Source organism: Mobula birostris, chromosome 12 (genome assembly GCF_030028105.1).
Source record: "Mobula birostris isolate sMobBir1 chromosome 12, sMobBir1.hap1, whole genome shotgun sequence".
Lineage (NCBI taxonomy): Eukaryota > Metazoa > Chordata > Chondrichthyes > Myliobatiformes > Myliobatidae > Mobula > Mobula birostris.
In genome coordinates this window covers 98,182,709-98,208,904 of record NC_092381.1, presented here as the reverse complement: position 1 = coordinate 98,208,904, position 26,196 = coordinate 98,182,709, and the positions used below count along the sequence as shown (strand labels likewise).

The 26,196-nt window shown below is 43.1% G+C and overlaps 1 protein-coding gene across 1 annotated transcript in view; it reads right to left on the bottom strand.

Moving 5' to 3' along the window:
• LOC140206136 (retinoic acid receptor RXR-gamma-A-like) overlaps positions 1-25,886 on the bottom strand; it is a 279,149-nt gene extending 253,263 nt beyond the window's left edge. Inside the window, exon 1 of the mRNA XM_072274349.1 lies at positions 25,752-25,886. Coding sequence (XP_072130450.1) covers positions 25,752-25,779 — 28 coding nt within the window. The 5' untranslated portion in view covers positions 25,780-25,886. The remainder of the gene's footprint in view (positions 1-25,751) is intronic.
• Between the last annotated feature and the right edge of the window lie 310 nt (positions 25,887-26,196).

Sequence of the window (26,196 nt, the reverse complement as noted above, 5' to 3'; positions counted from 1 at the left end):
GAGCTCCTTCCTGCTAGTCTTATAATCTTCCTGCTATCATTACCTAGCCTTTTGAACCTTTCGTAAGTTCTTCTTTTCTTCTTGAATAGATTTACAACAGCCTTTGCACACCACAGTTCCTGTACCATACCATCCTTCCCTGTCTCATTGGAACATACCTATGAAGAACTCCATGCAAATATCCCCTGAACATTTGCCACATTTCTTCCGTACATTTCCCTGAGAACATCTGCTCCCAATTTATGCTTTCAAGTTCTTGCTTGATAGCCTCATATTTCCCCTTACTCCAATGAAACGCTTTCTTGGCTTCCTATCCCTCTCCAATGCTATGGTAAAGGAGATAGAGCTGTGATCACTATTCCAAAATGCTCTCTCACTGAGAGATCTGACACCTGACCAGGTTCATTTCCCAATACCAGATCAAGTGCAGCCTTTCCTCTTGTAGGGTTATCTACATATTGTGTCAAGAAACTTTCTTGAACACACCTAACAAACTCCACCCCATCTAAACCCCTCGCTCTTGGAATATGCCAATCGAAATTTGGGAAATTAAAATCTCCCACCACGACAACCCTGTTATTATTACACCTTCCCAGAATCTGTCTCCCTATCTGCTCCTCGATGTCCCTGTAACTACTGGTGGTCTATAAAAAAACTCTTCCTAACTTCCACACACAGAGACTCCATAGACAATCCCTCCTCTTTTTCTATGGACATGACACTATCTCTGATCAACAGTGCCACACCCCCACCTCTTTTGTCTCCCTCCCTGTCCTTTCTGAAACATCTAAAGCCTAGCATTCGAAGTAAACATTCCTGCCCCTGAGCCATCCAAGTCTTACAGAATGGCCACAACATCATAGCTCTGAGTACTGTAAAGCATTGCACTGGATGACTGGAAAATTGCAAATGTTACTCCGCTATTTAAGAAGGGTGGGAGGCAAGCAGATAGGAAACTATAGATCTGTTAGCCTGACATCAGTGGTTGGGAAGTTGTTGGAATCGATAGTTAGGGATGAGATTACGGAGTACCTGGAGGCACATAACAAGATAGGCCAAAGCCAGCATGGTTTCGTGAAAGAAAAATCCTGCCTGACAAACCTACTGCAATTCTTTGAGGAAATTGCAATCAGGGTAGACAAAGGAGATGCAGTAGACATGGTGTACTTGGATTTTCAGAAGGCCTTTGACAGGGTGCCGCACAAGAGGCTGCTAGCAAGATAAGAGCCCATGGAATTGCAGGGAAGTTACTAGCGTGGGTGAAGCATTGGCTAGTAGGCAGAAAATGGAGAGTGGGAATAAAGGGATCCTATTCTGGCTGGCTGCCGGTTACCAGTGGAGTTCCACAAGGGTTGGCACTGGGACTGCTGCTTTTTACGATGTATGTCAATGATTTGGACTACGGTATTAATGCATTTGTGTCTAAATTTGCTGCTGACACAGAGATAGGTGGAGGAGCGGGTGGTGTTGAGGAAACAGAGAGCCTACAGAGAGACTTAGATAGTTTAGAGGAACTGGCAAAGAAGTGGCAAATGAAATACATTGTTGGAAATTGTCTGGTCATGCACTTTGGTGAAAGAAATAAGTGGGCAGACTATTATTTAGATGGGGAGAGAATTCAAAATGCAGAGATGCAAAGGCACTTGTGAGCTCTTGTGCAAGATACCCAAAAGGTTAACCTCCAGGTTGAGTCGGTTGTGAAGAAGGCAAATGCAATGTTGGCATTCAGTTCTTGAGGTATGGAATATAAGAACGGGGTGTAATGTTGAGGCTCTATAAGGCACTCACGAGACCACACTTGGAGTATTGTGTGCAGTTTTGGGATCCTTATTTTAGAAAGGATATACTGACATTGTAGAGGGTTCAGAGAAGATTCACAAGAATGATTCCAGAAATGAAAGGGTTACCATATGAGGAACGTCTGGCAGCTCTTGGGCTGTATTCCCTGGAGTTCAGGAGAATGAGGGGGGATCTCATAGAAACATTCCAAATGTTAAAAAGCCTGAACAGGTTAGATATGGCAAAGTTATTTCCCATGGTAGGGGATTCTAGGACAAGAGGGCACGACTTCAGGATTGAAGGACGTCCTTTTAGAACTGAGATGCAAAGAAATTACTTTTGTCAGAGTGTGGTAAATCTGTGCAATTTGTTGTCATGAGCGGCTGTGGAGGCTAAGTCATTGTGTGTATTTAAGGCAGCGATAGATAGGTTCTTGATTAGCCAGGGCATTAAAGGGTATGGGTGAAAGCAGGGGAGTGGGGATGACTAGAAGAATTGGATCAGCCCCATTATTGAATGGCAGAGCAGACAATGGGCTGAATGGCCTATACCTTATGGTCTTATGGTCTAACTCAAAAGGATCTCCCCAGCTAACAGGGCTGAGAGATCACCTTTGTCATATGAACCAGAGTGTTTCAAGAAGCTGGCATACATACACTAAAGTTTAATCATTCCTGGGGGTGGATAGGAACAATGATAGCAACTTCCAAACAGGAACAATGATAGCAACTTCCAAATACAGTGGATTCCAGTTAATTGTGATACACTGGACCAGTGCACTTTGGCCCAATTAAGTGGCTGCTCCAATTAACCAATATTTCATGGAAATAATTACAAAGATATAAAGAAAACAAACTAAGTAACAAATTATGATTTTAAATAAAAATAGAGCAAATCAGAACACTACCAATTGTACCACAGTACAACAAAACTGTGTATTAATTCCTACTAGTTATTGATAGAGGAATTCATCCAGTGTACACAATGAACAAAATCAGTGCTGATACCTCATGTAGATAATGGACTGCCTTTATATAACGCTATCAACGAGTGCATCCTCCAAATCTTCAGTTTCAATTGCAACATTCAAGATGATTGTCAACACCTTCAAATTCCATGTAGTTCCTAACTTGTTGAAGTAATCAAATCATTTCATTTTAACTCCCAGCTGCTTCTGGCATCTCCAAGCCTGAATTCTTGAATCCCCAGTGAGCAAAACAGTTCAGAATTGATTACTGCTTATTTCTCACCAACTGTCAGTGAAAAAAATCACTACTTTTTGAACACAAACATATGCAACTGATGCTACTTCAAGACTGTTCACTCGAAGACTGTACAGTGTCTAATGGCTACACAAGTTCACATGACTGATGCTAGTTATAACCTGATTGGGAACAGTCTCCTGTCCCAATTAAAGGAGAAAATAGTGTATTAAATAAACAAAGGGAATCCCAGCAATTTTCTCAATTAGTGTCCCAGATAAGCAGCTCCTCCAATGGCCCAATTAACTGGAATCCACTGTATACTGCACCGTTAACAATGCAAGATATTGTAGGAGACTTTACAGGAGCCAACTAGGCATTACAAATACGATACTGGGACTGGAAGGTTTGAATTCTAAGGAGACGCTGAAGAAGTTGGGACTTTTATGGACGATGCTGTATATTTGTATGATTCTATGCTCTAGGCTACTCTAACAGCACCTCCCAAATCTCCAGTCTTTACCATAGAAGAATAAAACACTGGGAGCACCACCTCTTACAGGTTCCTGTCTAAGCCACACATCATGCTGACTTGGAAATATAACACCATTCTTTCATAGTCACAGGATCTAAATCCTGGAACTCTCTTCCCAATAGAACTGTGAAAGCACCTTCACTTGAAGGACTACTACAGCTGTAAAACTTGAAAAAATAATAACCCAGGCTGCATCTGCCTCTTATTTTTTATTCTGTTTCCAGCTATCACCCACTAGCATCTGTCTCATAACTCCTTTCTCCTCATCTAGCTCCTCTTGGCAATCATCCTCCACTTCACCTGGTTGCACCTCTCACCTATCAGGCACTGCCTCACCCTCCCTCACATCACTTTGTATAGACCATCTTCCATCTACACTCCTAATGCAGAGTCTCCACCCAAAACATTGACCACCCCTTTTGTCCTCGTAGATACTGCTCTATCACACTCCTTTATAGTGATGATTTTTCATTTATACTCCTGAAGCAGGATCTCCACCCCAAAACATTGACCACCCCTTTTATCCTCACAGATGCTGTTCACTATTTTGCTACAGAAAGATTTCCATTTATAATAGTACTAGTCACACTTATAGGCGAGTGAAAAAAGTATTTTCAGAAGGTCAGCACAGTTGCCTGGTAAGCAGGCCAATTCTTAGAGACTGAATACCTGTAATCACAAGCAGCTAGGTGATAATTAGTAGAATATCTGCACTGGATTGGGCATCTGAGTGGAATGAATGTAGGGAGAACACAATAAGATTGGTGTAGGATTAAAGTAATCCGGTTGAGGGACATGCTTGTGGTATCCTGGTACAACTACATAATTCCCTACAAAGTGGAAAAAGTGTTGGGAGATTGTCTTCTCCTACTTAGGGTTTTTCCTGATGTCTTTAATTGCCACCTCTATTGAAATCAGCTGACTGAGGTTTAACTGACATTCGGAAATTCTTTCTTCTGACTTTCAAATGCACTTCCTGGGCAAGGGGTAAACAATCTCCCAACAATTCAGTATGTTGGAACAGGGTGAATTAAAATCTCACAGCCTTGCACTAATCCTACCAGCTGAGAGAAGGAGACCAGCTTTCAAGGGAGGATCTGGCTGAAAGCTTTACACACAAGAGATTCATTGGCATTTACTGGTTGCGAACCCTTGCTGAATAATTACCAAGGTGCAGTGGATACAGTCCATAATGGGAAAGCATAGAGGCCCCATTAACTTGCAGACTAAAAGTGCGGTGCATGTGGCTTTGTACAACAGCCTCAAGTTAATTGCCTTTTGCTGACTTGGGGATGTCTGTATCAAAGGGAGTCTTTGTTCCTCTTCAAGCTTGCTGAAATCCCTTGCCTGTTGCTAGCAGCCTGAAGGATTGGGAATGATGGTGAGCAGGCACCACTGATTAATCCTGGCATCAGAATGACAGGGAACAGCGCAGGTATCCTCTATTGACTCAAATGTTGACTGTGCATGTGAAAGGAGACATTAAACTGCCCCAACTACTTTCCGCAGTGAATGCAACTAGCCAGCGAAATATTCCCACTAATCATTCTCACCAAGAACGCTAGCCATTATCAGTCAGGGCACTGAGTATTGGAATTGGGATATATAAAATGATAGTGAGACCTCACTTGGAGTACAGTGTACAGATTTGGCTATCCTACCTAATCTGTACACAGTGGTGGGGTGGAGATAAGTTTCGACCAAAGCAGGTGTAAAGCATTCCTTCCCTCTGCTAGCCTGCAGGTTACCCTTGGGCAAGATGTAGCACTCGCTTAGCACCCCCTGATCAGAGTCACGTGAAACAATGGGGACAGGTGGGGGTGGTTGTATGAGCAGCTGCTGCATATCACAAGTCCTGGTTATGTGACTACTGACACCAAGGAGACAATCTCTGAAGATCATAAGATATAGGAGCTAAAGTAGCCATTCAGCCCATTGAGTCTGCTCTGCCATTCAGTCATGGGCTGATCCAATTCTTCCAGTCATCTCCACTCCCCTGCCTTCTCCCCATACCTGTTGATACACAGGCTAGTCAAGAACCTAGCCATCTCTGACTTAAATACACCCAATGACTTGGCCTCCACAGCCACTCGTGACAACAAATTCCACAGATTTACCACCCTCTGACTAAGTAATTTCTCTGCATCTCTGTTCTAAATAGACGTCCTTCAATCCTGAAGTCGGCCCTCTTGTCCTAGAATCCCCTACCATTGGAAATAACTTTGCCATACCTAATCTGTTCAGGGCTTTTAACATTCAGAATGTTTCTATGAGATCCCCCCTCACTGTCCTGACGTGTGGTCTCACGAGTGCCTTATAGAGCCTCAACATCACATCAATGCACTTATATTCTTTACCTCTAGAAATAAATGCCAACGTTGCATTTGCCTTCTTCATCACTGACTCAACCTTGAGGTTAACCTTAAGGGTATCCTGCACAAGGACTCCTAAGTCCCTTTGCATCTCTGCATTTTGAATTCTCTCCCCATCTAAATAATAGTCTGCCCGTTTAGTTCTTCCACCAGAGTGCATGACCATACACTTTCCAACATTGTATTTTATTTGCCACTTCTTTTCCTATTCCCCTAAACTACCTAAATCTTGCTGCAGGCTCTCTGCTTCCTCAACACTACCCGCTCCTCCACCAATCTTTGAATCATTGGCAAATTTAGCCACAAATCCATTAATCCCATAGTCCAAGTCACTGGCATACATCATAAAAAGTAGTGGTCCCAACACCGACCCCTGTGGAACTCCAAAGGTAATTGGCAGCCAGCCAGAATAGGATCCCTTTATTCCCACTCTCTGTTTTCTGCCGATCAGCCAATGCTCCACCCACGTTAGTAACTTCTCTGTAGTTCCATGGGCTCTTATCTTGCTAAGCAGCCTCACGTGCAGCACTTTGTCAAAGGTCTTCTGAAAATCCAAGTACACTACATCCCTGCATCTCCTTTGTCTACCCTGTTTGTAATTTCCTTAAAAAACTGCAGGAAGTTAGGCAGGATTTTCCTTTCATGAAACTATGGGTATGGGTAAGCCTAGGTAGTTCTAAGGTAAGGACATGTTCAGCACAGCTTTGTGCAGTAGGGTTTCTATGTTTCTATGAAACCATGCTGGCTTTGGCCTAATTTGTCATGTGCCTCCAGGTACTCTGTAATCTCATCCCTATCAATCGATTCCAACAACTTCCCAACCACTGATGTCAGGCTAACAGGTCTATAATTTCCTTTCTGTTGCCTCTCACCCTTCTTAAGTAGCGGAAGAGTATTGATATTGGCTGGGGTCACCCACTTTGTAAAGGCACATTCCAGAAAAGGAAATGGCAATGGCAATTCACTTCCATAGAAAAATTTGCTAAGAACAATCATAGTCAAGGGTCCCAAAACTGCTCACAATAATCCAAGTGAGACCTCCCCAATGTCTTATACAGCTTCAGCATTACATCCTTGCTCTTGTATTCTAGACCCCTTGAAATGAATGTTAACATTGCATTTAACTTCCTCACCACTGACTCTACCTGCAAAACTTTAGGGTGTTCTGCAAAAGGACTCGTAAGTCCCTTTGCATCTCAGATTTTTGTACTTTCTCCCCATTTAGAAAATAGTCTGCACATTTATTTCTTCTACCAAAGTGCATGACCATGCATTTTCCAACACTGTATTTCCTTGCCACTTTGTTGCCCATTCTCCTAATCTAAGTCCTCTACAGTTTCCTCTTTCCTCAATACTATCTACCCCTCCATCAATTTTCATATCATCTGCAAACTTGGCAACAAGGTCATCTATTCCGTCATTGAAGTAATTGATATAGAGCATAAAGAGAAGCGGTCCCAACACCGAACTCTGCGGAACACACTAGTTACAGGTAGCCAACCAGCAAAGAATCCTTTTATTCCCACTCGCTACCTCCTACTAATCAGCCAATGCTCTAACCATGCCAGTAACTTTCCAGTAATAATTAGGTGGAATAGGTGTATGGTGAGAGAGTAAGATTTAAAAGGGGCCAAAGGGCAATATTTTTAAGCAGAGATTGGTAACTATATGCAATGAGTTACCAGAGGAAGTGGTTGAAACAAGTATAATATAGTATTTAAGTTGGATAGGTACATGGAAAGGCGGAGCTTAGAAGGATATAACAAAGTGGCAAATAAAGTGGAAGGACCATGACAAGATAGACTGGGAAACCAAGAGTTCATCTGTTCATCTTTCAATGTGCGAGAAGTCTGTCAAGGGTCTGATATCAGTGGGATAGAAACTGTCCTTGAGCCTGGTGGTACATGCTCTCAAACTTTTGTATCTTCTATCATATAAAAGGTCTGAGCAAATATGACAATGACCAGGGTGGGAGGGGGGTTCTTCATTATGTTGGCTGCTTTCCCAAGGCAGCATGAAGTGCAGATGGAGTCCATGGTAGGGAGACTGGTTTTCTTGATTGACTGGGCTGTGTTCACTATCCTCTACAATTCATTGTGGTCTAGATCAGAGCAGTTACCATACTAAGCTATGATCCATCCAGATAGGATGCTTTCTATAGTGCATCACTAAAAATAGTTAAGAGTCATCAGGGATATTCTGAATTTCTTTCATTTTTTTAAAAATAGCATACTGAGCTTCTGCTACTGCATGCACCGTCCATAGCAGATCTGCTGGCAAGAAGCCCAAAGTCTGGTGAATTTAAAGGTCACTAGGTAAGGAGATTACTTCCAAAAGTTGTTGTAGGCAGATCACAGACGACAAGACCAGATAAGCTGTTGGATTGATGCCAGGATCCAGCTAGTGCATGACTGTCCTTGGGAAAGGGAACCCAACTCTGCCTGGTGACTTCAGACGAAGTTCCAGAGCAAGCAAACGAAGCAACTGCATAACTTATCAAATCTGCAGGATAGGAAATAGATTCAGCAATGAGCTGAACTTGGTAAATGTGGGATTGAAGTAGTAATGTATCTCAGAATATTACAATCTTTTCCAGGAATTGTGTCCTCCCGTCTAGGAGGATCACAGACTCTGGGGAATACGGGAATATGGAACTGGATTGCAACATTGATAGCTCAAGGACATCACCCCAGATGCACAGGGACTGGGGAAGCACACAGCCTGGAAATCATCTTACAGTTTTGGAGATCAATGCCCATGCAGAATCCAGCCAAAGGCACAACTGCAAAATACTTAAACATGGAGCCTATAGTCTATACACAATACTTCATCGATATAAATTTGTATAATGAATGGAGCAATCCAAACACACACACACACACACACACACACACACACACACACACACAGTCCAGGTCATCCCCAGCATAGAAAACAGACCATTTGTTCCAACAGATCCATACTTACTGTGTTGCCCTGCTTTCCCATTCATTACAATAATGCCTCACTAAATTGTAACCTTAATTCACATTCCTTTCTACCCATGGAAATTTTTCACTCCCTTACTTATTAAGACAATCTCTACTTTCAACTTCAAGGTATTCAAAGAGTCTGCTTCTGTCACACTTTAAAGAAGAGATTCCCACAGATCTACCATCTTCAGAGGAAAAATCTCCTGTCATCTCTGTTCCAATGGGAAATTGCTCACTCTTAAGCCGCAAGCCCCTACTCCAAGATTCTCCCATAGGGAGAAACACTTCCTCCACACATATCCTGTCAAAACACGAGACCTGCATTATATTCACAATCTCTCAAGGCCTGGAACAAACCCAGTTGTTAGTAAGACATCTCTAAAATCACAATCAGCAAGGGAGAGAGTGACAGCAAGAAATATTGGGCTGTCTGCTCTCACTCCTTGCACTAGGAAAATGCTGGAGTTCATTCATTAATAAGTAGTAACCTGGCCTGGAATTTGTTAGGATTTTTCAGATGACAGAGAAGTAAGTCTGTGCCAGCTTCCAGACCAGACCCATTGATCCAATACTCCACTTGCTTGCTTGTAACCTGTTCTCTCTCACATGTCTATATCTCACCACAAATGTACACAAGCAGTAAACTTACAGCAGCCAATTAACCCAACAACCTTCACATTGCTGGGACTTGGGAGGAAACCAGTGCTCTCAGCGAAAATGTTCACAATGTACACAGACACTACCTGAATTTGGGATTGAACCTGGGTCTCTGGAACTATGAGGCAGTGGCTTTTCCTGTTATGCCCCCAAGCTAGCCTCTGCTCATTGTCCAAGAGAATTCTCAGCATGAGTGCTGGCATAATCTCAAGCTCATTGGCTGAGCTCAGCATTTCCTTGCTGTGTTCTACCGCTTGTCTCCACTTGAGAAGCAGCTTGATGAGATTTCTTGGCACTTACATTGCAAAAACTGCTGTCAGACATCCCAGGGATCAAAATTAGATCCTCCTCATTAACACTTAGTTGGACGGTAAGTATAATGTACTTACTTAGCTAAGGATACAAAGCTAGGATTGAAAGAAAGAGCCAAGGAGGATTTACAGTTACAATGTTGAAAGTATCCTGACTAATTGGTAGGATACAGCAACCGTGGTGTACAAAGGCTGTTGTAAATCTAGTCAAGAAGAAAAGAAAAGCTTACCAAAGGTTAAAAAAAAATGAGGTAATGATAGAGATCTAGAAGATTATAAGATTAGCAGGAAGGACCTTAAGAATGAAATTAGGAGAGCCAGAAGGGGCCATGAGAAGGCCTTGGCGGACAGGATTAAGGAAAACCCCAAGACATTCGACAAATATGTGAAGAGCAAGAGGATAAGACGTGAGAGAATAGGACCAATCAAGTTTGACAGTGGAAAAGTGTGTATGGAAACAGAGGAGATAGCAGAGGTACTTAATGAGTACTTTGCCTCAGTATTCACTACAGAAAGGGATCTTGGGGATTGTAGGGATGACTTACAGTGGACTGAAAAGCTTCAATATATAGCTATTAATAAAGAGGATGTGCTGGAGCTTTTGGAAAGCATCAAGTTGGATAAGTCACCAGAATCAGACGAGATGTAACCAGGCTACTGTGGGAGGCAAGGGTGGAAATTGCTGAGCCTCTGGCGATGATCTTTGCATCATCAATGGGGATGGCAGAGGATTTGGAAGATTGGAGGGTTGCAGATGTTGTTCCCTTATTCAAGAAAGGGAGTAGAGATGGTCCATGAAATTATAGACCAGTGAGTCTTACTTCAGTGGTTGGTAAGTTGATGGAAAAGATTCTGAGAGACAGGATTTATGAACATTTGGAGAGGCATAATATGATTAGGAACAGCCAACATGGCTTTGTCAAAGGCAGGTCGTGCTTCACGAGCCTGATTGAATTTTTGAGGATGTGACGAAACACATTGATGGAAGTAATGCAGTAGATGTAGTGTATATGGATTTCAGGAAGGCATTTGATAAGGTACCCCATGCAAGGCTTATTGAGAGAGTAAAGAGGCATGGGATCCAAGGGGACATTGCTTTATGGATCCAGAACTGGGTTGCCCACAGAAGCCAAAGAGTGTTTGTAGACAGGTCATATTCTGCATGGAGGTCGGTGACAGGTGGTGTGCCTCAGGGATCTGTTCTGGGACCCCTGCTCTTCATGATTTTTATAAATCACCTGGATGAGGAAGTGGAGGGATGGGTTAGTAAATTTGCTGATGACACAAAGGTTGTGGGTGTGGGTGTTGTGGATAGTGTGGAGGTCTATCAGAGGTTACAGCAGGACATTGATAGGATGCAAAACTGGGCTGAGAAGGGGCAGATGGAGTTCAACCCAGACAAGTGTGAGGTGGTTCATTTTGGAAGGTCAAATATGATGACAGAATATAGTATTAATGGTAAGACTCTTGGCAGTATGGAGGATCAGAGGGATCTTGGGGTCCATAGGACGCCCAAAGCTGTTGTGCAGGTTGACTCTGTGGTTAAGAAGGCATATGGTGGCCTTCATCAATCATTGGATTGAGTTTAGGAGCCGAGAGGTAATGTTGCAGCTATATAGGACCCTGGTCAGACCCCACTTGAAGTACTGTGCTCAGTTCTGGTTGCCTCACTATAGGAAGGATGTGGAAACCATAGCAATGGTGCAGAGGAGATTTACAAGGATGTTGCCTGGATTGGGGGGCATGCCTTATGAGAACAGGTTGAGTGAACTCGGCCTTTTTTACTTGGAGCGATGAAGGATGAGAGGTGACCTGATAGAGGTGTATGAGATGATGAGAGGTATTGATCATGTGGATAGTCAGAGGCTTTTTCCCAGGGCTGAAATGGCTAGCACGAGAGGGCACAGTTTTAAGGTGCTTGGAAGTCGGTACAGAGGAGACGTCAGTGGTAAGGTTTTTTACACAGTGAGTGGTGAGTGCGTGGAATGGGCTGCCGGCGATGGTGGTGGAAGCGGATACGATAGGGTCTTTTAAGAGACTCCTGGATAGGTACATGGAGCTAAGAAAAATAGAGGGCTATGTGTAACCCTGGGTAGTTTCTAAGGTAAGGACAGCTCGGCACAGCTTTGTAGGCCAAAGGGCCTGTATTGTGCTGTAGGTTTTCTTTGTTTCTATGTTTAATTGCATCATGGCCTGGTACAGAAATTTCATCACACAGAAAGAAGAGGCTGCAGAGAGTGGTGGGCACAGCTGGATCTATCACAGGCACAGCGCACCCTACCGTCGGCAGCATCTACAGGAATCAGTGCCTGAAGAACACAGCATTTATCTTTAAGGATCCCCACAATACACATCATGCCTTCTTCTCGCTGCTACCATTGGGCTGGAGGTACTAATGCTAACTCCCACACCACTGACGGTTTCCGATAACCATCAGGTTTTTGAAAAGATCTATGCAATTCCAATCCTGCCCCAGCCATGGAACACTAAAGACCATCTCTTGTACTACAATGAACTTTTCTCTGCATTTTTCTTGATTATTTGCATTTTCTATTTTCCTCCTCTCTCTTTGCTATTATATAATTTATATTCTGCGTGTAATCTGCACCTATGTGCCTCTGATGTTGGAGCAGGCAAGTTTCCTATTGTACCAGGATCTCTCCATACTTGTGCACATGACAATAAACTCAATTTGAAACAAAAGTTTGCAAAGAGATTCATATAGATTGAGCATGTGGACATGGAGGTGACAGTGGATACTCTATGGGTACACAAACACTGCAAAAGGTGAAATATCATCAGCAAAAGATTTTACCAAGGTAAACTTGCAGGAGGGAGCATCTGAAATTTAAACATCACTGCTTGAGGCCTTAGACCAATTATCCTGCTGGCGAATGTACAAAATTGAAGACTTCAGAGTAAGATTGCAGTACCAGAGGGGCATCAGGGACTGCTGTGCACTTTGCTCCATGGAAACACGATTCATTCCCACTATTTCAGACACAGCACTGCAGCCCGAGAGTTTCACCATTCACCACAAAGCCTGCACAGCTCAATCTTTTCAAGGCAGTGGAGGTGGCGTATGCTCAATGATTAACTCCTCCTGGTGCACAGACATGGGAGTTGAGTCTCAATCATGTTTACCCAACCAGGAACATCAAGTGGTCAAATGTCATCCATTTTTCTACCATTATCCTGGCAGTGATGTACATTCCTCGTCAGGCCAATGTCAGGCAGGTTCTAGGGTTGCTGAGCTCTGTTATCAGCGGGCATGAAAAATTGCACCCTGATGCCCTATCATTGTGGGGGATTTCAAATAGGCCATCTTGAAGGAATCTCTGAACATCTACCACCAATGTGTTGGCCACAGAAAATCTACAAATCAGTGAATTCAAATGAATCAAGGACAGTGGAAGCAGACAGACTAATTGTCTTTGTTCTTGCCGCATGCTTGGGGTTGGAGGCTACCACTTTGTGAAGACACTCTATTCTCCATTTTGTGAGCTTGACATGCTGGGCTTGATCAATGTTTTAAAGAAGACACAATGATACTTCAGGTAATCATTTCCAAATAAGAAGTTATTGTGAGATGTTCATTGCTTGGCTATAACATGCCGGTTTGTAAATATTGGGGTTGATGTCTGCCTGAAGTGATTCAAGCTCATTACTGATTGAGAACAAAGAGCCATAAATTATCTACTGACACTTGATGGGAAGAGGGCAATAAATGGATGCTGGCTTGGAGCAGAGCCAATAACAAAGTGTTAAAGGACAGACACATGACCTGTACTCAGGACATCTTTAGGGAGCTGTGTCTCAGAAAGGCAGTGTCCATTATTAAGGACCTCCAGCACCCAGGGCATGCCCCTTTCTCACTGTTACCATCAGGTAGGAGATACAGAAGTCTGAAGGCACACACTCAGTGATTCAGGAACAGCTTCTTCCCTCTGCCATCCGATTCCTAAATGGACATGAAGCTTTGGAAACTACCTCACTTTTTTTAAATATACAGTATTTCTGTTTTTGCACATTTTTAAAAATCTATTCAATATACATAATTGATTTACTTGTTTATTTATTAAGTTTTATTTTATGTATTATTATTTTTTCTCTCTCTGCTGGATTATGTATTGCATTGAACTGCTGCTGCTAAGTTAACAAATGTTACGTCACATGCCAGTGATAATAAACCTGATTCTGATTCTGATTCTGTGGCCAATGACACTGGAATGCGATATTTAAATTGATAAGGAATTGATATAAAAATGGATGCTTTGTGTGTGCTGGCAGCAGTAACTTCGAAGAATAACCATCACAGATACAAGCGTGAGTAACCTGCGTGAAACACGTGGCGAGTGAATCGGGACAACAAGGAATGCCTGGCCAGTGTAAACTCCTTTGCCCGGGTAATACCTTTGCTATTCTTTGGCTATTCAGGAGAGTCAGGGATACTTAGCAGGTGTCACACAAAGTATTTAGTGTATGAATTCACGTACTTGTTAGTTTAAACAATAAAGGTACTTGTCAGTAAATACAGATCTCTCTGTGCCTCACTAATCATCGTTATAAGTAGTATTTTTCTTTACAACTAATATTTCACCTGTGGAGCCAGAGGAGCCAATACACTTGATCACTGTTATCCTTTGTCTGTCATACTACTATTTCCTCAAATAATTCCAATAGATTTGTCAGGCAAGATTTGCCCTTCAGGAAACCATGCTGACTTTGGCCTACTTCATCATGTGCCTCCAATATCCTGAAACTTCATCCTTAATAATGGACTCCAACATCTTCCCAACTGCTGGTCGGACTAATTATCCTATAATTTTCTTTCTTCTGCTTCCCTCCCTTCTGCCTTATGATGGGAGGGTGAATTGCTTATCACAGTTACCTTGAAATTGTCTCCTCAGATGTTGACTGGCTTTCCATCTGCTGTCTGCAGGTCCAATGTCAGTTCTTCTACATTCAAACACTGCCTGGAATGCGACCTCCTCAGCTCCTTGCTGTGTAGCAGGGATTTAACAGCACAGTGTCCATCTGCTTCATTGACCACACACGCCACTCTTTATGGACCACTTGAGGTTTTAATTCTCCACAGGAAGAGAGGTATTGCTTGGAGAAGTTCATTAAAGTGATTCAAATGCATGCAGTCAGCAAGATTATGTGGCTGAGAGCTCTGTCCTTAATTGCAGAGCAATGGCTACAGGCACTGGTGGGTCAGTACTAGGCTCCACTGCAGAACAGCCCACCTCTTTTTTGAAGTGCTCATCTACTGACTACAGTCAAGATACAGGCACAAATCTTCATGTCCTGGTAACCAATCATCCACAAATTAATATTGTAGATGATACGCTCTTTGTTAGGTCATAACTCGTGGCACCTTGCTCTATATAAATTAGCCATGCACCTTTTTACACTGGGACACTAGCTCTATTTCAGTATTCCTGGAGCAGATGCAAAGTTTTTCAGGATATCCTGGGGCCAGAGTTTTGTGATTAGCTGGTCTGTTATCTCCAATATCTGGACAGCAAATGGATTGTCTGTCTATTTGAAGGTGTACTACGTCTGATAAGGAGAAAGAGCAAATGGAGTCTTTCTATTTTTATTCATTGTTCACTATCAAGTATTTCCATCTCTCCCTCCTCTATCTTCATTCATCGCACTCTTCTTTAAACAGATTAGCTGTAATTAATTTGCCATTCCCCTCCACTTGTACCAGTCATATTTCCAGTACCACCTATACATTGCACCCATACTTCAAGGGCCATACTCCCATTGTTAAATACCCATTACATACACCCAATACTGGACTGTGGTGGTATAAATATGCTCACACATATTGCCACATCCTTTTGCCAGACCTTTTACACTCCTAACAAAAGACGCCCAGAACCACACTCCCAATGTACCACTGCTAACTGCTGTATCTTTGAACACAGAATCTTTGCAGCTTCCCCACACAAAGAAAATCCCTTATTCTGACGCCATCCTGGCTTATCTCCTCTTCTTGTATCCCCATCTTCCCTGCCTCTGTTTACTCTTTAATCCCTGTATTTTAAATTTTATTCTGAATACTTTCAAGATTGTTACATTTCCTTTCCCCCTTTTGAATTTGATTGCTGTAGGAGTTTTATCACCTCGTTCACCCTACATGTGGTCTTGATTTGATTGTTGATTAGACAGAATATATCCAATATGCTTTATTGTTTGCATGATTTAATTTGATTAGGTTGTTTTCCTCTCTCTCTGCACATTGGGTGTGGTCATTTTTTAAATTGAGTTTTTTCAGGTTTGTTTTGTGGCTGCCTGTAAGCAGACTAATCCCAAGGTTGCATATCTTATACATACTTTGAAAATAAATGTACTTTGAACTTTTAACTTTTGAACTTTGATATGTGATATTGGGCTATTTGACTGGAAAGGCCATCACACCACAATGATCTTGGGTTTGTTCCAGAATAGCTAAGGCAGTGTCAGAGTTTGGGGGTGTGACTGGGGGTGGTATTGTGAAGTAATAAGTGCAGAGCGACCCTTCACATTATATTTTGCCTCTTGTCATTTTTAACTTCTTGTTGCTAGTCACCTCCTCAAACTGGTTACAGCACCATTCACTGCCAAATGTCTTCTGTTTATTTTGAATTATTGAGCCTTCATAAACCTCACAGCCTCACCACTCTTTATCTCCATAATCTCCTCCATTTCCAGATCCCAGTGAATGTTCTGTGCTCTTTCACTTCTGGGCTCCAGAGATTTCATCTATCCAGTCAGCTGTGCCAAGTTTTCCATACTACCTCATGACAAAGAAGGCCCATTGCGCCTATACCAATTTACAGAACAATCCCACCTCCCCCCCACTAAATTTCCTGGTAACCTCTTCTTCCCACACTTCTATCTGCACTTTTTATGGCCTTCTCAGCTCAGCCAATTAACTCACTGACTCGTCTTTGGGATGTGAGAAGAAATCAGAATATCTAAGAGGAAACTCAGAGGGAAAACATGCAAACTCCACACAGACAGCACTCACCCCAGGATCAAACTGGGGTTGATGAGATTGTGAGGCAGTGGCTCACTGTATGTTCCTTATGTTCTAAACATCTCCACTCCTTCACCTTGCTTTCTTCCTTCAGTTACCACTGCAGAGCCACCCACCTGACAATATATAAACTCAAGCTACATATTGGTACCAATGACATAGCAAGGAAAAGAAAGGAGGTCCTAAAGAGAGAATTTAGAAAACTAGGTAGAAAGCTGAAAAGAAGGACATCCACAGTAACAATCTCTGGATTGCTGTCTGTGCCATGTGCCAATGAGGGCAAGAATAGGATGACTTGACAGATAAATGTATGGCTGAGGAACTGGTGCAGGGGCTGGGGTTTCAGATTTCTGGATCATTGGGATCTCTTCTGGGGAAGGTACAATCTGTATAAATGGTACAAATTACACCTAAATATCCTTCTGGACAGATTTGCTAGAGTTGTTGGGGAGGGTTTAAACTAATTTGGTAGGGAGATGGGAACCAGAATGTTAGGGATGTTGGTATAAAAGCTCAGGTAGTGTATAGTAAGATTGTCAGATGATAGAGCAAAATGGCTGTCCGTGTTGCATATCAGGCTGCTAAATAAGATAAGAGCACAGGGTATTACAGGAAAAGTACTAGCATGGATACAGCACTGGCTGATTGGCAGGAGGCAAAGAGTGGGAATAAAGGAATTGGCTGCCGGTGACTACTGGTACTCCACAGAGGTCTTCATTCTAATCGCTTCATTTTACGTTGCATGTCAATGATTTAGAAGATGAAATTATTGGCTTTGTGGCCAAGTTTGTGGATGATACGAAGATAGGTGAAGGGACAGGTAGTGTTGAGGCAGCAGAGAGGCTGTAGAAAGACTTGGCTAAGTTAGGAGTATGGGCAAGGACATGGCAGATGGAATATCATGTCTGGAAGTGTATGGTCATGCACTCTGATGGAAGGAATAAAAGCACAGACTCTTTTCTAAATAGGCAGACATTCAAAAATCCAAGATACAGAGGATCTGGGAGCCCTCATGCAGGATTTCCTAAAAGTTAGATTGCAGGTTGAGTTGGTGGTGAGGAAGGCAAGTGCAACGTTAAAATTCATTTCAAGAGGACTAGACTATAAAAGCAAGGATGTAATGCTGAGGCTGTATAAGGCATTGGTGAGCACTTTTGGGACCCGAATTTAAGAAAGCTGTCATTGGAGAGGGTTCAGAGGAGGTTCACAAGAATGATTCTGAAAATGGAAGTTATCATATGAGCAGCAATTGAAGGCTCTGGGCCTGTATTCACTGGAATTTAGAAGAATGAGGGGGATCTCATTACAACCTATCCAATGTTGGAAGGCCTAGATAGAGTGGATGTAAAGAGGATATTTCCTTTGGTAGGACCAGAAGGCACAGCCTCAAAAGAGAGGGACGTCCATTTAGAATGGAGATGAGCAGGAATTTCTTTAGTCAGAGGGTGGTGAATCAGTGGAATTCGTTGACACAGGCAGCTGTGCAGGTCAATGGGTACATTTAAGGTGGAGGTTGATAGGTTTTTGATTAGTCAAAGCGTGAAAGGATATGCTGAGAAGGCAAGAGAATGGGGTTGAGAGGGGAATGATGAGATGGAGGAGCAGACTCAATGGGATGAATGACCTAATTTTGCTCCTGTCATATGGTCTTATATAATACTCTCCAGGGCCCTATCATTTACTGTGTAACATCTTGCCAAAATAAAACATCTCGCATTTATCAGAATTAAAGTCCATCAAGATCTTAGATAACCTTCTTCACTGTCCACTGTACCACCAATTTTAGTGTCACCTATCAATAACTGCTCCCTCCTCAGCTTGACAAGTTTCCAAGTTGCACATCATCCTGATTTGGAAGATTACCACTGGCCCACCATGGTTGTGGTTATGAATCCTGGAGCTCTCTTCCTAACAGTGCCCTGGGACCATCTTCACCAGAATGACTGTAGCAGATCAAGAGGATGGCTCACCCTTCCCACCTTCTCAAAGACCAGAAACAGGAAATTCTAGAAATACTTAATGGATTCAGCAGTGGAAAGAGAAACAGTAAATTTTTCAGATAAAAGAACCAATTTCTGATAAAGGCATTTACACCAGATGCATTGACTTTGTTTTTCTCTCCACAGATGCTGCCTGATCCATTGAGTATTTCCGGCATTTTCTGTTTTTATTTCTGATTTCCAGAATCTGCAGTTTGTTTTTTTTCCCACCATCTCTACAGCAACTTAGGGTTAGGCAATAAATGTTTGCTTTGCCTCGACCCTAAAAGTGGAAATATTAGAACAAACTAATTGCAATGTTACAGATTGCAAATACAAGAGCACAAGACATAGGGGCAGAATTAGGCCATTTGTCTCCTTAAGTATGTTTCACCATTTATCATGGTTGATTTATTTTCCCTCTAAATCCCATTCTTCTGCATTTTCCTTGTAACCTTGACACCCTTACTCGTCAAGAACCTATCAACCTCCACTTTAAGTATACCCAATGACTTGGCCTCTACAGCTGTTTCTCACAATGAATTCCTGAGATTCACCACTTTCTGGCTAAAGAAAATCATCCTCAACTTTCTGGCTAAAGAAAATCATCCTCATCCCTGCCCTAAAGGAACATCCTTTTATTCTGTGGCTTTGCCTCCAGTCCTCGACTCTCCCACTATTGGAAACATCCTCTCCATGTCCACTCTATCCAGGCATTTCAATATTCAATAAATTTCAAAGAGATCACCCATCATTCTTCCAAACTCCAGTGAATACAGACCCAAAGCCATCAAACAGTCCTCATACATTAACCTTTAATCCCCAGGATCATTCTCATAAACCTTCTCTGGATCATCTCCAGTGCCACCACCTCTTTAGATATGTGGCCCAAAACGGTTCATAATACTTCCAATAGAGTCAGAAAAATGACTTATAAAGCATCAGCTTTACACTCTTGCTTTAATATTCTAGTTCTTGTAAAATGAATGCCAACATTGTATTTGCCGTACTTACCATCAACTCAACCTGCAACTTAACCTTCAGGGAATCCTGAACTATGATTCCCAGGTCCCTTTTGTACTTCCAATTTCTGAATTTCCTCCCTATTTATAAAGTAGTCTACATCCTTATTCCTTCTGACAAAGTGCATAGCCAAACACTTTTTTATGCCAGTTTCCATTTGCCACTTCTTTGCCCATTCTCCCAACCTATCCGTTCTTCTGCAGACTTCCTACATCCTCAACACTACCTACCCCTCCACCTATTGTTATATCATCTGCAAACCATCTGCATGGCCACAAAGCCATCAATTGCATCATCCAGATCATTAACATATAATGTGAAAAGCAGCAGATCTGACTCTGGCCCCTGTGGAATAACATTAGTCACTGGGAACCAACCAGAAAAGGCTCCCTTTATTCTTATCTTTGGCTCCTGGTAGTCAGGCAATCCTCTATCCATGCTAGTATCTGCCTGCAATACCCTATACTCTTACCTTGTTTAGCACCCCGTATACGGCAGCCAGTCAAGGGCTTTCTGAAAATCCAAGTGAACAACTCCCACTGATCCTCAATTGCCTATCCTGCTTGTTACTTCCTCAAAGAATTCCAACAGATTTGTCAGGGATGATCTCCCCTTAAGGAAACCATACTGACTTCAGCCTCTTATCATGCACTTGCAAGTACCCCAGAACTTCATCCTTAATAATACTCAAGAATCTGACCAACCACTGAAGGCAGGCTTACCAGCTTATTTGTCTCCTTCTCTTCTTTCCTGTCATTTGTCTCCTTCTCTTCTTTAAAGAGGGAACCTAGATCAGCCATGATGAAATGGAGGAGCAGACTCAATGCGACAAATGGCCTAATTCTGCTCCTATGTCTTTATGGTCTTACAAAACACTCGCCAGAGCCCTATCATTTACTGTTTAACAACCTGCCCTGGTTTGTCTTGCCAAAATGAAACACCTCACATTTATTGGAATTAAAGTCCATCAAGATCCTGCTGTAATCTTAGATAACCTTCTTCACTGTCTACTGTACTACCAATCTTAGTGTCATCTGTCAGTAACTGCTCCCTCCTCAGCTTGACAAGTTTTCCAAGTTGCAGATCATCCTGATTTGGGTGTTGTGCAATGAACTAGAATTGATTAGAGAGCTTAAGTCAAAAGAACCCTCAGGGGAAAGTGATCATGGTAGTGCTGAGGAAACGGAGAGTCTGCAGAGAGACTTGGATAGATTGGAAGAATGGGCAGAGAAGTGGCAAATGAAGTACAATGTTGGAAAGTGTATGGTTATGCACTTTGGCAGAAAAAATAAATGGGCAGACTATTATTTAAATGGGGAAAGATTCAAAGTTCTGAGATGCAACGGGACTTGGGAGTCCTCGTACAGGATTCCCTTAAAGTTAACCTCCAGGTTGAGTCAGTAGTGAAGAAGGAGAATGCAATGTTGGCATTCATTTCTAGAGGAATAGAGTATAGGAGCAGGGATGTGATGTTGAGGCTCTATAAGGCGCTGGTGAGACCTCACTTGGAGTACTGTGGGCAGTTTTGGTGTCCTTATTTAAGAAAGGATGTGCTGACGTTGGAGAGGTTACAGAGAAGATTCACGAGAATGATTCCGGGAATGAGAGGGTTAACATATGAGGAACGTTTGTCCGCTCTTGGACTGTATTCCTTGGAGTTTAGAAGAATGAGGGGAGACCTCATAGAAACATTTCGAATGTTAGAAAGCATGGACAGAGTGGATGTGGCAAAGTTGTTTCCCATGATGGGGGAGTCTAGTACGAGAGGGCATGACTTCAGGATTGAAGGGCACCCTTTCAGAACAGAAATGCGAAGAAATTTTTTTAGTCAGAGGGTGGTGAATCTATGGAATTTGTGGCCACGGGCAGCAGTGGAGGCCAAGTCATTGGGCGTATTTAAGGCAGAGATTGATAGGTATCTGAGTAGCCAGGGCATCAAAGGTTATGGTGAAAAGGCAGGGCAGTGGGACTAAATAGGATAAAATGGATCAGCTCATGATAAAATGGCGGAGCAGACTCGATGGGCCGAATGGCCTACTTGTGCTCCTTTGTCTTATGGTCTTATGGTCTTATAACATGATCGAATGCACCCTGAAATTTGAGAAGGAGAAGCTACAGTCAGATGCACTAGTATTACAGTGAGGTAAAGGGAATTAGAGAGGCATGAGAAAGGCCAGAACTGGTTGGAAAAGAACACTGGGAGAGATTATGGCAGAGGAGCAATGGCTGGAATTTCTGGAAGCAATTCAATAGGCACATGATATATACATCCCAAAGAGGAAGAAGTATTCTAAAGAAAAGAAAACACAACCATGGCTAACAAGAGAAGTCAAAGCCGAATAAAAGCCAAAGAGAGGGCATATAATACAGCAAAAATTAACGGAAAGTTAGAGGATTGGGAAGCTTTTAAAAACCAACAGAAGACAACTAAAAAGTCAATAAGAAGGTAAAGATGGAATATGAAAGTAAGATGGCCAATAATATTAGGGAGCTTGTGATAATATCAGGGGTCTGTGTTCGGACCAATTCTTCTTACATTATATGTCAATGATTTGGATGATGAAATTTGTGGCATGATATGAAGTTAGGTGGAGGGGCTGGTGGTTTTGAAGAAGGAGAGAGACTACAGAAGGACTTACACAGATTATGAGAATGGACAAATAACTAGCAGATGGAACACAGTGTCAGGAAGTGTATGGTCATGCACTTTGGTAAAAGAAAATACAAAAAACTGGGATGCAAAGGGACTTGGGAATCCTTGTGCAGGATTCCCTAAAGATTAATTTGCAGGTTGAGTGTGTGGTGAGAAGGCATATGAAATGTTAGCATTCATTTCAAGAGGACTAGAATATAAAAGCATCGATGTAATGTTGAGACTTTATAAAGCACTGGTGAGGCCTCACTTGGCGTATTGTGAGCAGTTTGGGCCCCTTATCTTAGAAAGGATGTGCTGAAACTGGAAAGGAGGTTCATGAAAATGATTCCAGGATAGAATGGCTTGTCATATGAAGAGCATTTGATGGCTCTGGGCCTGTATTAATTGGAATTCAGAAGAATGAGGGATGACCTCATTGAAACCAATCAAGGTGAAAGACCTTGATAGAGTGGATGTGCAGAGGATGTTTCCCATGGTGGGATAGCCTAAGTGCAGAGGACAATAGCTTCAGAATAGAGGGGCATCCTTCTAGAATGGAGATGAGGAGAAATTTCTTTAGCCAGAAAGTGGTGACTCTGTGGAATTCTTGCCACAGATAGCTGTGGAGGCCAATTCATCATTGTATATTTAAGGCAGAGATTGATAGATTCTTGATTGGCCAGGGCAGGAATGGATACAGGGAGAAGGCAGGAGATTGGGGTTAAGGAAAATTGGATCAGCCAAGATGAAATGGGAGCAGACTCAATGGGCCAAACAGCCTAATTCTGATCCTATATCTTTCAGTGGAAAGCATTCTGACTGGCTGTATCACCACATGATACGGTGGCTCCAATATGCAGGATCAAAAGAGGCTGAAGAAACATGCTCTCTTCTAGTTACCACTACAGCAGACATCCCACCTCTCCTGGAAGTTCCGGGAGTCTCCTGCATATCAATAGTGGCTCCCTGACGCCCAGATATTATGTACAATATCCCAGAAATAGATTTTTTTGAGGGGGAGAGGGAGAATGAGCATCCTGATTGGTCTCTCTTCGTACTAAGAGTGGTCCCCAACCACCAGGAAACAATATGATTTGGTGATATGAAACGATATGAGTCAGCTGCACCTTTCCTCATTCCCTGTCACACACTGTTGAATTTTAACGCACGCGAGGTTCTCAATGATCCAAGACGTGCAAAGGAATGGGTCCGTGACCCATTTGTGAATGTCCCCGGTGAATCATCCATATCAGCGTGGGAAAAAGATCAGCTCCTCGAGCTGAAAAGTATGTTTGACATAACATCTCTGCCGGCATTCTGGATCAAAGACAAGGCCAAATATCCTGAGATAGCCACAAAAGCACCGAAAACGTTGCTTCCATTTCCAACATATCTCTGTGAAGCGGAGTTTTCTGCAATGAAAATTGCAGAATAGACTGGACATAAGGAACCCCCTTCAAGTATCGCTGTCTCCCATCACCCCTCGATAGGACCATGTTGCTGCAGAAAAACAAGCCCAGGGCGCCCACTGATTCAGCGATATTGGTGTGTTGCAATGATTTTATATGTTCATACAGGGAAAATATGCACTGTGTGTTTAATATCCAAATGTTACTTAAAATGTTATGATGCAATTGACTTATCACCTATATTCCGGTTGTGATCAACACCTCCGCCCCCGGTCGGCTAGTCCGCAAGAATACTGTCAATATTAAACCGGTCTGCAGTGCAAAAACGATTGCGGACCCCTGCTAAGTAGACCTATCAGTTTTCTCTGTGAGCAGGCTTTACAGTCGACCTCAAAAATAATGACAGTGTTGCTCGCTGCACTGTTTGCAACAGTGACTTTTCTATTGCCCATGGTGGGTTAAAATGTAAAAGACATGTCCAGGTGAGTTTAACAGGTGTCATTCATTCATTAGCATAGCTAACGTTATTTAAACTAGCTGGCTGGCTAGGAGTTATGCTACTGATGTCCTACTTGATGAGGCCAAACTCCCTGTAGACTTGCTTAAAGTTGTAATAGAATAAACATGATAATATAAGTACATATTTTAATGTCACATTTTCTGCATATACCCAACTTAATTTACAGATTAGACAAAATCCCTAAACAAAGTATTACATACATCCTTGGAGGTCGACCGTGGGGTGGGGGGCAGGGGTGCTACCTCCCTGAAATGAGTTTTTGCAGAGTGGGATGTCTGCTACAGGGAGGTGGCACAGGAGCCCAAAGAATCACACTCAACGTTTGAGGCACAGCTTCTTCTATCAGATTTCTGAACAGTCTATGACCACTTCCTCATTATTCCTCTGTTGTACTGTTATTTGCAACTTTCAGTATTTTTTTAATGTATTGCACTGTACTTCTGCACAAAATAACACATTCCTCGACATATAAACCTGGTTCTGATTCTAAGGGCAAGCTAACCGGTGAAACAAGGTCAGCCACAGAACTCTGCCGCTACAAAATAATCCCTCCTCCTTCTCCACTTTCTTTCCCTCCATCACGCTCACTGTCCCCTTCCCTCTCTATCCTCCCTCAAGTATGACCCCCATCTTATCCCCTCCCTCTCCACCTTTGCCAGAGAGCAGACGCCAGTTTATTTCTGTTCTCAGCCTGTCTAGTAACGGCTCCTATATATAAATCGAGAGGCTCCAATGACCGACTGTGGGGTGCTGCTTCTGGCTAACTCACTTGGACTGGGGTCAAACCGCTGACGAAACGGCCTGTTAGGGCCGGTGGGCTCCAGCAAGCGGCCTGGCCCTCCAGCCGGAACGGTGCCACACTGCGGCGAAAGAGCATTGAACTTCCCAGGCGCGCTTCGGCCGCGGCGAGGGAAGCAGCATAAATCACCTGAACTTGACTTCGACAACTCCACGCACCCAAGACCCGGCAACCTGAGTAAGGTGAGGGGGGGAGAGGTTGCACCACTCCACCTCTCTAATGCAGGGGGAGACACACGGGTGTGGAGCTGAGGAGGAGGAAGGGAAGGCCGACAGAGAGTTCAGGTGTCAGGGGTGATCTGGCAGTTTGCCACGCCTGTGCGCGTCCCCGTCTTAGCTCTGTGTTCGGACAGGAAGACTATGTATATGAATGTACACACACATGCAGAGCCCCAGCCGTACGCATTCCCCACATACCACAACAAGCCCTATCAGAAATACAGAAACAGGGAGGGCTTTCTCTCTCTCTCCACCTCCCCCTCCTAATTATTTTTAAACAGATACAAGATAAACAAGGCAGACTCACTGAGGTGGAGGTAGGTCCCGGTGTCCATGGCGCAGGAATGGAACCCCCTCTCGGCTCTCAGCTGTACCCCGGAGCGGGGTGGGAAGGATCATTTGCTGCCGGCCGCTGGAATAGGGCCTTTCTATGACTGGCCAGCGCCTCTCTCCCTGCCACTGGCTCACTGTACTCTGAGCCTCTTCAATCAGAAGGGGCCTGAGAGGGGGTGGGGGGGGGGGAGAAAAAGTGTGTTTGTGTGTGTATGTGCGTTTGGAGAGAAGTTGGTCGTTGCTATCTCCAGCACCCCTTTTTTTCCCCTTCTCCGACTTTAAGTCTGCCGAGATATTTGTGAGTTAACACTTAAAATATTTCCCCTTAGTGTCTACGGGATCGAGGAAGGGGACCTTTTAACAGCAGAGGAACAGGCCCTTCAGCTCAAGATATTTGCGCAGAACATGATGCCAAATTA